We start from the raw sequence: 17923 nt of genomic DNA, 5'->3' as shown, positions 1-17923 counted from the left end.
TGTGAAAGCCAGTAGAAAGAGTGTTTCAAGAAGGAGGAAATTGTTAGCTCCATTTAATATTGTTGAGAGAATATTGAAACTCTAGTTAGAACTGTTTCGTTGATATTTTAAGAAATCAGATTGGGCTGGGCTAAAGAGTGAATGGAAGTGTAGAAGTATAAAATGAAATGTGTAGAAAAGTGGACATTGGGAATATAGGTGACTCAAAAAACTTGGTTGAGAGTTTGAAGAAAATAGTACTTGGAAGCTGGGTGTGGGGTGTGTGTGTGTGTGTGTGTGTGCACGAAACTGGGGCTAGAGACTTCAAATGCTGATGGGAAGAATCCAGTTGAAGGACAGATGACAGAAAAAAGAGAGAGAATTGATGACTCATGGGTCCTAAAATGTATCACTGGGAATTGGATGCGGAACTCCTATAAAAGTTGGCTTTTTTTTGTGTGTGTGTGTGTGTGTGGTACGCGGGCCTCTCACTGTTGTGGCCTCTCCCGTTGCGGAGCACAGGCTCCGGAAGCGCAGGCTCAGCGGCCATGGCTCATGGACCCAGCCGCTCCGCGGCATGTGGGATCTTCCTGGACCAGGGCATGAACCTGTGTCCCCTGCATCAGCAGGCGGACTCTCAACCACTGAGCCACCAGGGAAGCCCCACAGCTGCCTTCTTAACTGGGAAAAGGATAAATCAAGAGGTATCTAGGCTTGTGTGTAAAGTAGGAGGAAGTGAAGATAGGAACTATTAGTTTTTATTTATCTAGGAGGTAGGAAGTGGGGCTAGATTCTGTAGGAGGCAAATAGAGATTTGATTTTAAGGAGAGTAGTTGAAGGTATGAATGAATTATTGTGGAGTGTGGGAAAACAAGCAGATCAGAGAAACAAAGTAGAATTTCTGAGTGAATGGTGAGGACCCAACTGAGGTTGTAATCATGTATTTATATTGTTATCAGTTTCTCTGGTTGATGTTTTATGGATTTGTTTGTTCCTTCCTCCTCCTTTACACATCACCACCAATAAAACCACAGTGAACTATTTCGCAACCACTAGAATGGGTATTATATAAAAAACAGACAATAACAAATGTTGGGAAGGATATGGAGAAATGAGGTCACTTCATACACTGCTGGTGGGAATGTAAAGTGGTGTGGCCACTTTGGAAAATAGTTTGACAGTTTCTTAAAACATTATACATAAATTTAACATATGACTTGGCAATTCCATTCTTAGGAATCTACCCAAGAGAAATAGAAACGTTCTCTACACCAAGATTGGCAAATGAATCATCTCAGCAGCATTATTCATAATAGCTGAAAATTGGAAATAACCTAGATGTCCTTCACTGGGTGAATGGATAGACAAAATTTGGTATAGCCATACAATGGAATACTCTTAAGCAATAAAAAGAAATTAACTACAGATACATCCTACAACATGGACAGACCTCAAAAGCATGCTCAGTGAAATAAGCCAGACACAAGAGACCTTATTGGATGATTCCATTTGTATGAAATATACAGAAAAGACAAAGCTATAGAGACAGAGTAGATCAGTAGTTTCCAGGTGTGGGCAAGGAGAGGACAGGGATTAACAGCAGATGGGCATGAGGAATCTAATTAAGTGATAAAATATTCTAAAACTGATTTATGGTACTGATTTTACAACTTGGTAAATTTGCTTAAAAAATCATTGAATTGTATCCTTGGAAAGGGTGAATTATGTGTAAAATATGCCTCAATGTATTTCTTTTTAAAAAGAAAGAACAGTTCTTCATAAGTGGGAAAGTGGTGTGAGGTTCACCAATTGAAAGGACAAAACAGGTTGGTGTTTTGATGGACAGATAGGATAAAAGAACAAAGGGGAAAAAGTGTACAGTTTGGGGAAACGAGAGATTTGACCACATAGACCCTAAACTGCTTATGTGAGGGGAGGTACAAACAAGCAGGTGCTGATGGATAAGGGAGAAAGTAAGTCCTCATGGTGTTGAAGAAAAGGTGTGAGAATGGGGATCAGAGAGGTTTGGAGAAGGAACTTTTATGATGGTATAATTGGAGCATGAGATAGTATGTGGTGGGGGGCCATAGGGAGAATAGGGAAGAAGAAAGAGATTAAGGGCCTTGGTGAACTTTGTGCCTGATCCATAGTGGGGATATGGAATTAATATTGCTAAAAACAAACTAGAGCACCTGTGTCCATTTTTCCACACCTGTTAGCTTATTCTCTACAGTTAGGGCTCTGGAGTGTCTACCTATAGATTTACTTTAAGGGTTACATGAGATAATATAGGTAAAACACATTGATATTTTCTCCTTAGTAGATCCTAAGTAAATAACTGTAGATGTTACTGTTTAAAAAGTTGAGGAAGAGAATTGTATTAGTTTTTCCTTACTATGTAATACATTAAACCAAAAGCTTTGTGGTTAAAGCATTAGTAAACATTTATTATCTCACAGTTTCTGTGGGTCAGGAATTCGAAAATGGTTTAGTTGAATAGTTCTGGCTCAGGATCTCTCCTGAGGTTACAGCAGGGGTTAGTTGGGGCTGCAGTCATCTGAAGGCCTGACTGGAGCTAGAAGATCTGCTTCTAATGTGGCCCATTCACACATGGCTGGCAAGTCAGTGCTTGCTGTTGGCACAGAGGCCTCAGGTTTGCTCCACATGAGCCTCTCATCAGTGCTGCTTGATTGTCCTTTTAACAGGCTGCCAGCTTCTCCCAGAGTGAGCAATCTGAGAGAGGAAGGCTAATGCTGGAATACTTTTATAACCTAGCCTTATAAGTCACACACTGTCATGGACCTAGAGATTATCATACTAAGTGAAGTAAGACAGAGAAAGACAAATACAGTATGTTATCACTTAATATGTGGAATCTAAAAGAATGATACAAATGAACTTTTTTACAAAACAAATAGACTCACAGACATAGAAAACAAACATGTTACCATTGGGGAAAGGGCGGGGAGAGGGATAAATTAGGAGTTTGGGATTAGCAGATATGTGCTACTATATATAAAATAGATAAACAACAAGCACCTACTGTATAGCACAGGGAGCTAGATTCAATATCTTATAATAAACCATAATGAGAAATACATCTGTATATCTATATCTGAGTCACTTTGCTGTATACCGGAAACTCACACAACAGTGTAAATCAACTATACTTCAATGAAAGAAAGAGAGAGAGAGAGGAAGAAAGTCCCCCACTGTCATCTCTGCCATACTCTTGGTCATACAAACAACTGATCTTCAATGTAGGTTATGTGAGAGCATGAATGCCAGGAGGTGAAGATTACTGGTATCATCTTGGAGGCTGGCTACCACAGAAAGAAATAAGAAATTGTTTTTGTTTGGGGGAGAAGGTGTTTATTTGCATCTTCCCTTGCTGTAGGCCTCTAGTAGTTATTCTGAAATTAGACAAATCTGCAAGTTAGTGCTCCTTAGTGACAAAATATCCAGTAACATTTGTGATTCTTTTTTTCTTAGCACACTCTTATCTGATATTGCTTCTTAATTTAATATTAATTTTCAAATAATAGAGTTAAAAAACAGTAAGATGACTGAAATTATAACCAAGAGTAACCCTGCCCCAAATTTCAACTCTGCAGAGAATACTTATTTTTAATTCTTTTGGCTGTTTGTTTTGGTAATGTCCTCTATATTATTAAATAGCCTTGCTTATACAGCTGTTTCTTGATTTTTAAATATTAGACTTTACTTTTTACTATGGAAAATGAGAATTTGGCACTTTTCTTCTCCCCTACATATATCCCATGTACCTCTTCTTAGTATAGTTATAATTTTTGGTCAAATCAATGTTCAGTGCTTATATTATGACTGTAAATATTCTCAGCCAATTCATGTAGTAAATGATGATTGCATCTCGTTTCTCTTATAACTTTGTATTTTTTTTCTGGAATTAATGACTCTTTTTGTTTGCTTAGTTTTCTATGTCTTTATCAATACTTCATCTCCAAACTCTCCAAAAGAACTAAACTTCTTCTGGTATAATCAGGTAATCTATCAATTAATATTTTTCCCTTCTCTTAACAGCATACCATCTGGACTCCATCTTCAATTGCACTGTGGCTTACACAGTGTTGCCCTAGAAGAGTCTGAGCTTTCCTGTGTCAGAGACTATTCCTAGATACCATGATTTTTTATTTTCCACTTACTTCCTTGTTTTATAGAACATATCCCAGTAGCTTCCTAAGAAAGGGTGCCTGAGAAGTAAATTTTTGAGACGTTGCCTGATTAATTGATAGTTTACCTGTACAGATTTCTAGGTTGGAAATTATTTTCTCTTGGAATTTTGAAGGCATTGTTACATTGCCTTCTAGTTTCTTAACACTCCTCTTAAGAAATTGCAGGCTATCCTGATTCTTTTTTTTTTTTTTTCTTGCGGTATGCGGGCCTCTCACTGTTGTGGCCTCTCCTGTTAAGGAGCACAGGCTCCGGATGTGCAGGCTCTGCGGCCATGGCTCACGGGCCCAGCTGCTCCGTGGCGCGTGGGACCTTCCCGGACCGGGGCACGAACCTGTGTCCCCTGCATCGGCAGGCAGACTCTCAACCACTGCGCCACCAGGGAAGCCCTATCCTGATTCTTAGTCTTTGTTTCTGATTGCCTTTCCCCTATGTAGACATTTAGTTTCAGCTTTCTCTGTTCTGCTCAGTCCATTACCAGTCAACCAAGGACTATTTTCCAAAATTTTGTTAGTTTTGCTTCTCTCTGTTTCTTTCTTTGTTCTTGTGAGTTTATAATTTTTTTATTTCTTTACTATTATCTTAGTGGGTTGCAGGAGAGAGTGGAGATAAACATTGGTGTTTATTTTACCATATTTTACTAGAAATGTGACAAAATGCTTTTTTTTTAAGATATTTAAAACAAAAAATATTCCTGAGATTGTTTTCCAGAATAATTAACCAAAGTTAATTTTGTGTTTGCTTCTGAGATAATATTTTACTTCTCATCATTTCCAAATGTTCTGTTAAAAAAAAATGTCCCCCCTGTAATTCCTCTTGGTTTTGGGGGCTTCATTATGTTTCTCATTGAGGTAAGAATGGAAACTAATATTTGTTCAGTACCTACTGTTTGTCATAATATGTTTGTTTGAGGGTTTTACATGTACTAGATAGATGCTGAGGTAAGATATTCTTCACATATGTTAGGTAGTTGGCATTCCCATTTTATTTTTTTTATTTATTTATTTATTTTTGATAAATTTATTATTATTATTATTATTATTTTTTAACATCTTTATTTGAGTATAACTGTTTTACAATAGTGTGTTAGTTTCTCTTTTACAACAAAGTGAATCAGTTATACATATACATATGTTCCCATAACTCTTCCCTCTTTTGTCACCCTCCCTCCCACCCTCCCTATCCCACCCCTCTAGGTGGTCACTAAGTACAGAGGTGAACTCCCTGTGCTATGCTGTAGCTTCCCACTAGCTATCTAATTTACATTTGGTAGTGTGTATATGTCCCTGCCACTCTCTCACATTGTCACAGCTTACCCTTCCCCCTCCCCATATCCTCAAGTCCATGCTCTAGTAGGTCTGTGTTTTATTCCCATCCTACCACTAATCTCTTCATGACATTTTTTTTTTTTTTTTTTTTTTAGATTCCATATATATGTGTTAGCATACGGTATTTGTTTTTCTCCTTCTGACTTACTTCACTCTGTATGACAGATTCCAGGTCTATCCACCTCATTACAAATAACTCAGTTTCATTTCTTTTTATGGCTGAGTAATATTCCATTGTATATATGTGCCACATCTTCCTTATCCATTCATCTGTTGATGGACACTTAGGTTGCTTCCATGTCCTGGCTATCGTAAATAGAGCTGCAATAAACATTTTGGTACATGACTCTTTTTGAATTATGGTTTTCTCAGGGTATATGCCCAGTAGTGGGATTGCTGGGTCATATGGTAGCTCTATTTGTAGTTTTTTAAGGAACCTCCATACTGTTCTCCATAGTGGCTGTATCATTTTACAGATTGGCCATCATCAAAAACTCTAGAAACAATAAATGCTGGAGAGGGTGTGGAGAAAAGGGAACACTCTTGCACTGCTGGTGGGAATGTAAAATGATACAGCATTCCCATTTTAAATGAGAAAATGCATCAACTTGAGTTGCTTTCCAAAGGTCATACCTATTGTAAATAGCAAATACTGGCTTTGAATCTAGTATTTCTGATTATGTAGTCCTTTATCCTCTTTACTTACAACTTCATTAATCTTCAATTTGTTGTATTAAAATTTTCAAGCATAAAAGTAGGGAGAGAATAGTATAATAACCCACCATGTATTTGTCAGCTAGTTATCAACATTTTGTCAATCTTTTGTTTCAAATATTCCACCATTTTTAAAATCTGTAAATGTACTCCAGTATACATCTCTGATGTACAAAAGGACTTCTTATAACTAACAAAATTAACAGTAATTCCTTAATATCATTAAAACCCAGTCCAAGTTCAGATTTCTCTGGTTGTCTCAAAAATACATTTATTCAGTTGATTTGTTCACACAGTAATCCAAATAGGATCCACATGTAGCGTTTGGTCTTTATGTCTCTTAAATCTCTTTTAATCTATAATATTCATCCTCTCTCCTTTTTCCATACCATTTTTATGTTGAAGAAATCAGGTTCTTTGTTCTGTAGAGTGTACTACATTCTGGATTTGATTGCTTCTTCATGGTTTTATTTTATTGTTGTACTGTCCCCCATATTTCTTGTTAACTAGAAGTTAGAGCTGGATGTTTGATTAGATTCCAGTTTATTTATGTATGTATGTATTTTTGCAAAGAACATCTCCTAGCTTCTATTTCCTATTTCATCAGGAGGCAAATAATATCTATAATGTCCTACTTTTGGTGATGCTATGTTGGGTATTGATCCATCCATTATAAGTTCCCCATTCATATATCACCTCAGGATTTTAGCATCCACTTAACGATCATTGTACAGATCCTTTATTTCATTAGGTGTTGCACATTGGTGATTTTTCTAATTATATCACTGCCTTTCTACATTTATTAGCTGTAATTGTGCTATTACGAGGAACTTTCCCCTCTTTACTGTTTTGTCACTTGAAATCAGGAAAGACAAGATTAATGATTGATTTTCCCCCCTTTATTTGTCAGTTTTCAGAGTAACGAGTTTCTGTAGCAAAAGAGTCATTATGAACTAAGGGCTGTTTATATATTTGATATATTTTACTGTATTACAGTCATTATTCATTTTGTTGCTCAGATTGATCCATTAGTGTCCCCATTAGTCTTTGATAACTTCTTTGGTTTCTGACACAGGATGTTCCAGGCTTATTTTGTGCATATCCTTCCCTAAATACGGAACTAACCATTTCTCCAAGGAACTGTTTTTTTAAAAAATGGGAAATAGTATTTAGAAACAGCAACCTGAGTTGCTAGTGGTTCAGTACTATTGGATTGTCATAATTTTAGGCATTTTCACTGATCAGAGATAGGAAATACATACCTTTTTTTTTTTTTTTTTTTTTCGCGGTATGCGGGCCTCTCACTGTTGTGGCCTCTCCCGTTGGGGAGCACAGGCTCCAGACGCGCAGGCTCAGTGGCCATGGCTCACGGACCCAGCCGCTCCGCAGCACATGGAATCTTCCCGGACCGGGGCATGAACCCGTGTCCCCTGCATCGGCAGGCGGACTCTCAACCACTGCACCACCAGGGAAGCTCCATACGTATTTTTTAGAAAGAGAAAGATCATGAGTTTGTACTGATGATATCTATTGAATTGTAAGTTTTTTTTTAAACTTAGCTACTCTGATTTTATACTTGTACGTCATTATTCTTAAGTCTTGGTTCCCAACCATAGTAACAAAAGTACTTTTGCTTTCTTCTCATTGTAGATATGACAATTTCAAAACTACAGTATCAGTACTAATGACTGAACATAATTTGTTTTCTTTGTGGATATTTTTGCCCTTAGTATATACAACCAAAATACTATATGGCATATATACTAAGTTTTTTATTTTATCTTTTCATTGTTCTTTCTTGGGGGGGGAGTATATATTATTATATATTTAATATATTTAAAATTGTAGTTTTAAATTTTATATTTAATATATAATAATACATATTATACATTTTTTTACTTCTTTTCTTACTGTAAAGGTATATACTATAAACATTGTTTTGCATTGCTTTTTCTCTTAATGGTACAGTCTGGAGATCACTTCTTTTTTATTCTATTCTATTTATTTATTTATTTATTTGGCTGCATTGCGTTTTTGTTGCTGGGCGCAGGCTTTCTCTAGTTGCGGCGAGCGGGGGCTTCTCTTCTTGCGGAGCACGGGCTCTAGATGCGCGGGGTTCATCAGTTGTGGCACGTGGGCTTAGTTGCTCCATGGCATGTGGGATCTTCCCGGACCGGGGCTCGAACCCTTGTCCCTTGTGTTGGCAGACAGGTTTTTAACCACTGTACCACCAGGGAAGCCCTGGAGATACTTCTTATCAGCATGCAGAGATCATCATTCCTTTAAACAGCTGCATAGTAATCTATTATGTGAGTTACCATGACTTAGCTAATTTCATACTGATTTAGTCTTCCGTTTAAGTCCGAAGGAAATACTTCTTTGTGGCAAAACCCAGTGTGAGACTTTAATAGGATCAAAATTTTTTAAATATTGAAATCTATTTCTCTCCTTAAACTGGTAATCAAGAGTTAATGACAATTTTCATGAAATGAATTTTATTCACCTAAGCACCCTGGTTTATTTTTAAACCTTAACTATTTTTGATGGAAATCCTTTAAATTTATTACAAACTTTTACACAATTTAAACATTTTTTGCCATAATTGGGATATTTTCATTATTGTATTTAATTCTAATTATCTGTGCTTTTCATTTTTTCTGTGTTTTCCCTGAATGTTAAGTACTTGTCAGTCTCATATGCCCAAGTCAGTACAGCTGTTGTGTGAAGTTTTTAAATTAATTAGTTAATTAATTTTTCATTTATTCTATTAAAGTTTAGGTGAAGGTTTTATCTCTGCTTTTTCAGGGCCTCAGCTTACATACAGGAAAGTCAAATTTATAGAAAGCCTGGTATTAACAAGAATAGTGTTTCGCTCCCTGTTTACTAGACTAAACTTTTTTTTTTTATTGAAATATAGTTAATTTACAATATTTTGTTTCAGGTGTACACAAAGTGATTCAGTTATATGTATATTTTTCAGATTATATTGCATTATAGGTTATTACAAGATATTGAATATAAATCCCTGTGCTATACAGCAAATCCTTGTTGCTTATTGACTAGAGTAAAATTTTTTAAATTGAGAAAACAAAGCATCTGTGTTTTTATCATTTTGCTATTGTAATTTTTACAATACGTAGTTATGATTATTCCCTTATTAATAGTAATATTTTCTCTTGAATCAGATGTTCTGCCTTACTCAATACGGGTCCTGTTGGAAGCTGCTGTGCGAAATTGTGATGGCTTTTTAATGAAAAGGGAAGATGTTATGAACATTTTAGACTGGAAAACCAAACAAAGCAATGTTGAAGTGCCCTTTTTCCCTGCCCGTGTTCTTCTTCAAGATTTTACGTAAGTGATAGGTTTATTTTTCATGATGAATTTTCTGAGTGTTCGCTTTTTAAAATTCAGACTCCCTGATGGCTGTCTTGTTTTTTAATTGTGAAGATTAGTTTATAAATTTTAAAAGTTGCTTTTTCTAAACTGAAGCTATTTGTTAAAAATTAGGCACTTTTTTTGGTACTGTTCATTTAAAAACTACTTTTATCTGACTGTCTACTTGCCATCTCCACACAGCCAGTAAGCTTCTCAATCTTAACATATCCAAAACTTCATTGCTCAGCCCCCCTCATGTATTCCTTTCCAAGTTTTTTCTGTCAGTTTGAATGGCACTATAGTCTCCTGTTTGTTTAGAGCAAAAATCTAGGAGTTAACCCTGGTTCCTCTCCTTGGTACATAATCCATTCTATCAGCAGGTTCTGTCAACTCTGCCTTTGAAATATACATATCCTGAATCCAACTACTTCTTACCATCTCCACCACAGTCATCCTGATTCTAGCCCCATTCTCACTTACCTGGACTATAACTATAATAATCTGTTAACTGGTATCCCTGCTTCCATACTTGGAATGTATAGTCTTGCCTTTTCACAGTAGGTGAAGTGACTTGATTAAAAGATGTTAATCAAGGTCATATCATTCCCCTATTCTCCAGTTGGCTTCCATTACACTTAGAATAAAGTCTTTACCATAGCTTGAAAGATTCTGCCTAATCTTTGTGTCCAGGGATTACTTATTGGAAGAATTAACCTTTAGCTGAGTTTTGAAGGAGGTGTAGGAGTTAGCTAGACAAATAAGAACATCTCTTTCACCCACCCACCTAAATCTGGTTTGTAAGCTACTGCTCTGTGTACCCTGTATATGCTGCTACTGTAGTACTTATGATACTATTCTATAATTGCTACTTTATCTTCCCTACAATTCCTTGAGAACAGTTGCTCTCCCTTATTTGGCCTTATACCATTGGTGTCTAGCACATTGAAGGCTTTTGGTAAATGCTTCTTATACAGTTGGCTGGAGATATATATGTAGATATAGATATAGATCCATCTATATCTATATCCATATATTTAGTGGATAACTTTGGAGACAAGAAGGCACTGGGAGTGAAGGGGCTGGAGCTGGGGAAAAGGGAGGGGTATCTTAAAATTTAAGGAAAGAGAAAGAATTCCATAGGCAGTTCCCTTGAAGTTCCCTTATGCCTCTAAAAATCATCTGTTGTATTTTTGGCACATCTACCTTTGAGCCCTCAAATTCTCAGATAATATTTAATATTAATTCTCATTAAACCAGGATACATCTAACTTTGGATAACCTATACATTATCAAACATGAATGCAAATTAAAAAGGGATACTTTTTAAATTTAAAAATGCATATTGATCATTTGAGCATATATAAAAGAAGAATTAGAAGTTGATCATTCTTTATTTTTTAGTGGAATACCGGCAATGGTGGATTTTGCTGCTATGAGGGAGGCAGTGAAAACTCTTGGAGGTGACCCTAAGAAAGTCCATCCTGCCTGTCCGACAGATCTCACGGTTGATCATTCTTTACAAATTGACTTCAACAAATGGTACTTTAATACACATATTTATAAAGACAGCCACGCACGTTGACTGGCAGCCAGTCCACTGGGAGTGTGTGGTATAGAAGAAAGGGAATAGAGATAATTTGTGCCAGAGTAAAGTTGCTACAGTTAGTATTGACTAATATACAAAAAGAAAAACTGGTGAAAACTCTATGTATTGGTGAATTTTCTATTTAACTCAGTCTAAATTTAAAGTGATTTTCATGTTTGTATATTTCTGCTGTCATTTTTTATAGATATGTGTAAGCCTAGAACCTGCTTTTTGGAGTGAATATCTGAATTAAGCCTTCATTTCCTTTTTGTTTTTTAACTTCCAGAGAGAATTTAAAGATGTGAGCTTTTAATGTCTAAATTGGTGATTGAAAACACTGAGCTTACTACAGCTGTATTTTCCTTCCACTGAAATAAATTTCTTATATTTAAAAGGTCCTTTTGACAAAGTCAAACTAGAGAAGACATGATTCTGTTTTCATGTACCAGCTTTCTTTTTACATTACCTGGAGTAATGGAATAAGGCTACAATTTATTAAAACCTATGAGAGCCTTTGCCCTCTAGATTAAACGATGGCTCTGAACTTCTTTTAAGTTGTTAGATGGGAAGAAAATTCGATTTTGCTACTTGCCAAAAGTTAATATATGAAAATGATTTTAGTGGCACTTACAATTTTTTTAATCTCCATAAATTTAAATAAATCAACTTTTTTTTGGTAATCTGAGATTTGCTTTTGAAACCTGAGATAAATGATATATTAACCTTTGAATAACATTCAGTTGTTAATTCCAGATAGCACTGCTGTTGTGTGCTTTTTGAAGAGCTAAATTTCTGTAACTTTTAAATGGTTTTATTTTGTTTCCTTTTTTGGAACGATAGTGCAATACAGAATGCTCCAAATCCTGGAGGTGGTGACCTACAGAAAGCAGGAAAGCTTTCTCCACTTAGAGTGCAGCCTAAGAAGCTTCCCTGCAGAGGCCAGACTACCTGCCGAGGATCGTGTGATTCTGGAGAACTAGGCCGAAACTCAGGAAGATTTTCTTCGCAGATCGAAAATACACCCATTCTATGTCCTTTTCATTTGCAACCAGTGCCTGAGTATGAGATGTTTTTAAAATATTTATTAGTACCAGATTATTTTCCAGTTAAGGAAATCACATTTATTCTCCTTCCCCTCCTGATTCCTATTACATTGCCTTCATATTTACTGTGCTTCCTATTGTACTGAAAGAAGCAAAGTTAATTAGAATGGTAGTCTTTAAATACCATGATTTATTTCTGTTCCTTCGAAGAAAACTTTTCTTAAGAATTTTCTATAAATATATTTAATTTTTGTAACTAATGTAGACAGAAAATTATCTTGAACTGTAGATTTTTTATTTTAGTGAATTTATACCATTCACATGCTCATTATTCATTCAGATTTCTTTTATGAAATCTATTTATATTTTTAGCTTTATTTTCCTATTAGGAGATTTCTTATTCTTTCTTATTGCATTGAGACCTCTATGTTAAGAATATTATCATTATCATTTGTTATAAACTTAATGAGCCCTTTTAGATAAGCAATTTCCTATATGGTACCATGGAAAGTAGTAAACCCGCCTGGAAAAGAATCCCGTTCTTAAGAGTTGGTTAAATTTCCTAATAGGTAATTTTTCAAAATAAAAAAAAAAGAGTTCTATAATTTGAATTTTTATATGCTATAAAGTTTCCAAAGTCTTAGTCTTATTTTAAGAGAGTTATGTTGTTTATCCCATTGTTTACTAGACTGTCAAGTTTTTTAAAGATGAGTTAAAAATGACTTACACTTTTTCAAATTGAAAAAAATTTAACACATTTAAGATTCAGGCTAGCTAAGAAAAATATCAACACACATTTCATCGTAAGTACCAAATAATATATTAGTTCATTTGTCCCTAAATTTGATCTTTCAAATTCTGGGTAGTTCTAAATTTTGTGCTCAATATAGCTGTAAAGCCTCAGGTTATAAGTGAACTCAGGTGCTCTTCCTTTCTAAGAATTCAGTGTAATCTGTGGGTCCTTTGCCTTCAAATCATGACAGTTTTACATTTATGTAAGTACTCCTTATTCCCTACCTGGCTGTCCTGATTGTTAGGGACATGTTGAATTTTGAGATTAATTTCTCTTATTTAGAAATTAATTTCCTGAAAAGGAAGATTTATTGATTCAAAAAATCATTGATTTTCTTGGGTATCTTTTTAAAACTGGTATGAAGTGCGAAGATGGTATGTTTTTATTTCTAAAAATCCAATCTGGTGTGACATTTACTCTCAGTTTTGACTCTAAATTACAAAGTATTAGGATCAAATATGTTATAGTCCCTGGTTGTATGAAAACAGTAACTCCTTCATGTGCTTTAATGCATCAATGAAGTATTAATTATAGACTCAGACAGGAAATTGAGGAATAGAGAGTTGAGAGCATACGTTTGACACTTGAAATCACTGCCTGATTTGAAGTCAGGTTATGAGCTAATAAATGTTTGTGTGGTACTTTGTAGCTATATATACTGTGAAAAGGTAAGATAATTGGAGTGGCTCTAGAAAGCTATGTTCCCTGAGGTCCTAAGAAAAATCTCATTAAGATGTGCTATGGCTTCAAATGATCACTCAGCAATGAATTATTAATCTTTGGTTTTTTTAAAAAAGTTGACAAACAACTATAATTATCTGGACCCTGGAGGACATGTATAATTTAAGTTATATTGATATTCTAGTCAACACTTAAATCACCAGCTGGCAAGTGAAATAAACAACTTAAAGCTGTTAGAAATAATTTTTTTTTAATCCATTAGATAAAAATAGCTTCCTAAAAATGGCACTATGTTAACTGCTTGGCAGTGAATTGTTTTTATCTCTTAATTTACATAATTTATGTAAAATATATTTATAATCCATATAAAGTAAAATACTACTTTATATAAAATAGAACCTTCCATTTTGGGTGAGATGAATATAAAATTTTTACCAAAAGCTCTTTTTAAACTATAAAGTGATGTTGAGTTGTTTGTCATTGCTACATGGTGATAATCAACAAGTATCTCCTAGTTTAACTGGTACAAGTGTTAAGTGGGTAGAGATGTACATGCTTATTTTTCATTAAGCTACAACCCTTCTTTTTCCTTGGCAGTGGAAAATCCAACAAAGGTTCCCATGCTACTTATAATATTTTAGCCAAATCTCACAGTGATACATGTTAAGTACAGTTTGGGACACTGGTGTGGACCATGGCTTAAATAATAAGTCCTTGCAGTAGCTTTCTAGTGTTACTTAAAGCAGAGCTTCCTTGTTGAAAAGAAAATAACTGATTCTGAGAAGTCTAGTAAACTATTCCCAGAATTTTTTAAATATGTAGACTTAGAAACAAGGCAAGTCTTTTCTGTAATACATATATTTAATGCCAATTCTTATTCTTTTTAGACCTGAAACAGTATTAAAAAATCAAGAAGTAGAATTTGGCAGAAATCGAGAGAGGCTTCAATTTTTCAAGGTATAAATGATTGGGGGGAAATTTTTTAATAGGAGTTTATGAAATATTGAAAGGTTTGATTTTTATATCTTTAGAAGTTTTTAAACACTAGCAGTAGAACCCTTTTTTACTTTTTTTCCTTCAAATAAAATCTTAATCAGAAACCCGTAGTGTGTAACAAAATATTTAAAACAGTGGCTCTAATTCAAGTGAGCTTGGAGGGTCTTCTACTTGGGCCTACCCCTTTTCCCATCCCTGAGAATCCTTGGAATGTAGTTGAAAGCTACTGTTTATCTGGACTATTGGAACATTTTTCTTTGACTTAATTTTGTTTTAATAATCTGAAAAATGAATATATTTAGGTTTAGTATCTGTGTATTTGTTTTTATGTACTGTAAACTTTGACCATGATGAACATTGGTAAAATATTTTTAGTGTCAGTATTTATTTATATGTTGATTATGAGGCAAATTCAGATATATGCTAACAGTTGGATTTCTTAAATTTAAATAAAATATAGTGGAGTTCAAGAGTTTTTAAGAATGTGGCTGTAATCCCTCCTGGAACTGGAATGGCTCATCAAGTAAACTTAGAGTATTTGTCGAGAGTGGTTTTTGAAGAAAAGGACCTCCTCTTTCCGGACAGTGTCGTTGGCACAGATTCTCATATAACCATGGTGAATGGTTTGGGGATTCTGGGGTGGGGTAAGTAAATGACGAAATGTATTTAATTCTTTTGGGGGGAGGATGTTAGGAAATTTATAAAAGAACATAAATAGCAGGGTCTTTATAGCCTCTTTGAGGCTGTTTTTTCACCTATAACAGCAGCAACAAAAGTAAATCTTAATTCAAGTGTTTGTGGACAGTGTGGTATAAGAGAGAATTTATGAAAAGAAATGTGGACCGTGCCCAGCACAGCACTACCATTTATGGAGTGGTTAGTGATGATGACGATGTCTGCGAAGGTGATGTGCTTACTCCCTCATTTAAAGTCCTTCAGTGGCTTCTCCTAGCATTCTTTGTAAATCCAGATTTCTTCTGTTTTTTATAGGGCCCTTCACAACCTGTTGCCTCTTTAGCCGTTTACCCAAACACATCTTTTATTTCCCTCAGTGGGCTGTGCTATTACACCTCATGGCTTTGCATCAGCTGTTCCCTCTGGCAGAGTGCATGTACTTTTTTATATGGTGCTATAATTGTTGGCTTTTTGTCTTTATCATTAGACTGAGCTTCTTGAGGTTGACGGGCTGGGTTCTATTCACTGTATCTTGAGCATAGCATAGTACCTAGCCTAATAGATACTAAATGTTTTCAGTTTTTTCCAACCATGTGAGTGGAGTCATTCTTTTGAGAAGACTTGAGTTCCATATCTACAGTAATAGCATTATAGCAATTCTGTGCAAGGTACTGTGTAAAACAAGCTCGTGAAACATCTAGAGATTTAGATGTTACAAAGATAAATTATCTTTAAATGCGCTATACTCATATACCTGTCTTTATTACGTTAGGGGTTGGAGGTATTGAAACAGAAGCAGTTATGCTTGGTTTGCCAGCTTCTCTTACTTTACCAGAGGTGGTTGGATGTGAATTAACTGGCTCATCGAATCCTTTTGTTACATCCATAGATGTTGTTCTTGGCATTACAAAGGTAAGTTAAAATTTTGCTACCTGTATAACTTAGTGGACATGATTTTTTTTTGTAAGTAGAAGAGCCCCATAAGAGCAGGGATTTGGGTTCATCACCTCATCCTCAGCCCTCTGATGTTATTAGCTATGTCATCATAGTTATCATCATAGTAATAATAGCAAAATTTAACCCTTTATACTAGTAAGTACAAAACGATTTGTTGTGTCGTTGTTCGCTTGACATGTTAACTCATTTATTCCTCATTACAAGCCTATGAGATTGTTACTATTACCGTCCTTATTTTAATTCTGTGAAAACTAAGACACAGTAAGGTTTAATGACTTAACCAGAGGGTCATAGAGCTGAATGGTCAGTGTAGAACAAGGTTTCCCACCCAGGCAAGTCAGGTTCTTAAGTCCATGCTCTTAACCATTATGCCTTATTGCCTCAGTGAATGTTTGTTGTCTTCATGAATTAAAAAAAAATCCTATTTAGGAAATGTCTAATTGCATCTCCTTTAATACTTATTTGAGTCATTTGTCCCCTGAAAACTATTACTGTATTAGATAGTACTTTAAAAAATATAGGCTGTAAAAATTTGGTAGTGTCAGATTTTTCTATTGGCTATTTTAACATTTAAAAAAAAAGTCACTCTGCTGTACACCTGAAACTAACAACATTGTAAATCCACTATACTTCAATTAAAAATAAATGATAAAAGTATTATATAGAAATTTTCTCTCTGAATTTTTAAAATATTGGCTGCATGCGTTTAATATATGTACTGTAGGGTTTCCTAAAGACAATAATTTGTAACTCTCCATCCTAAATTTCTAGTTTTCACTAACTTTATTGCAATGATTAAGTCCCATTTCGTTAAATGAATGAACCTGGGAAATGTTCCACAAATAATTCCAATTTGGATCCCAGCGTCTCAGCATTTTCAGTTAGATTACTGAAGACTTTCAGAATACTCCGCCGGGAAAATAAACGGTACTGCCTCTCTCTCACCATTTAGTATCAATCCCTCTTCCCTAATTAGAAAAAAAATTGACATCTTGCAGAAATGATTGATTCAGTGTGTGGTACCAAAAGATCAAGAAGTTAAATAGAGAATTGAAGGATTATTCCTAAAGGAAAAGGAATATCCCATTATAATTTTAGAAAAATCAGTTCTTTTCCTTCACACATCCTGAAAATTAATGATGCTTTTTAGATTCCTCCGGCTATATTTCTTCTTAACAATGTTCTACATATACTTTTGACATTTTGGCTTATTGATGCAAAAATTAAATCTATTATGTAGGTGAACCTTTTTGATTATTTTGTCCCATATTTGAGGTCCTGTTCTATTCATGATCTTTGTAGGATTAATCATATATTGTTTTTCAAAATGTATATTGTGGTACCTCATTAATTTGGGGAAAGCAGCATTTGGCTTGCTGTATCTAATCTATATTGCTCTTATCCTCGAAAATAAAACAGTGAAAATTAGGAAACATCTTTCTTTTAGGGTTGAGTTTCTGCATCTATAAAACGTTTGGATTAAGTGATCCTTAGCACTTATAAAATGTTAGAGTTTAATATTATTCATAGGTTGAATGTTATTTCATACCTCATCACTGTGCTGAGCAGTCTCTGTACCATTCTGACA

At 35.0% G+C, this 17923-nt stretch overlaps 1 protein-coding gene across 1 annotated transcript in view; it reads left to right on the top strand.

Annotated features, from left to right (window-relative positions):
* The window catches only part of IREB2 (iron responsive element binding protein 2), a 48829-nt gene that overhangs the window by 11282 nt on the left and 19624 nt on the right, over positions 1 to 17923 (top strand). Inside the window, exons 3-8 of the mRNA XM_059058149.2 lie at positions 9416 to 9581; positions 11007 to 11144; positions 12031 to 12249; positions 14595 to 14664; positions 15164 to 15347; positions 16151 to 16290. Coding sequence (XP_058914132.1) covers positions 9416 to 9581; positions 11007 to 11144; positions 12031 to 12249; positions 14595 to 14664; positions 15164 to 15347; positions 16151 to 16290 — 917 coding nt within the window. The remainder of the gene's footprint in view (positions 1 to 9415; positions 9582 to 11006; positions 11145 to 12030; positions 12250 to 14594; positions 14665 to 15163; positions 15348 to 16150; positions 16291 to 17923) is intronic.

The sequence above is a fragment of the Kogia breviceps genome, chromosome 3 (assembly GCF_026419965.1).
Source record: "Kogia breviceps isolate mKogBre1 chromosome 3, mKogBre1 haplotype 1, whole genome shotgun sequence".
Lineage (NCBI taxonomy): Eukaryota > Metazoa > Chordata > Mammalia > Artiodactyla > Physeteridae > Kogia > Kogia breviceps.
The sequence above is the reverse complement of the archived record's forward strand: the minus strand, read 5'-3'. Positions and strand labels throughout refer to the sequence as shown.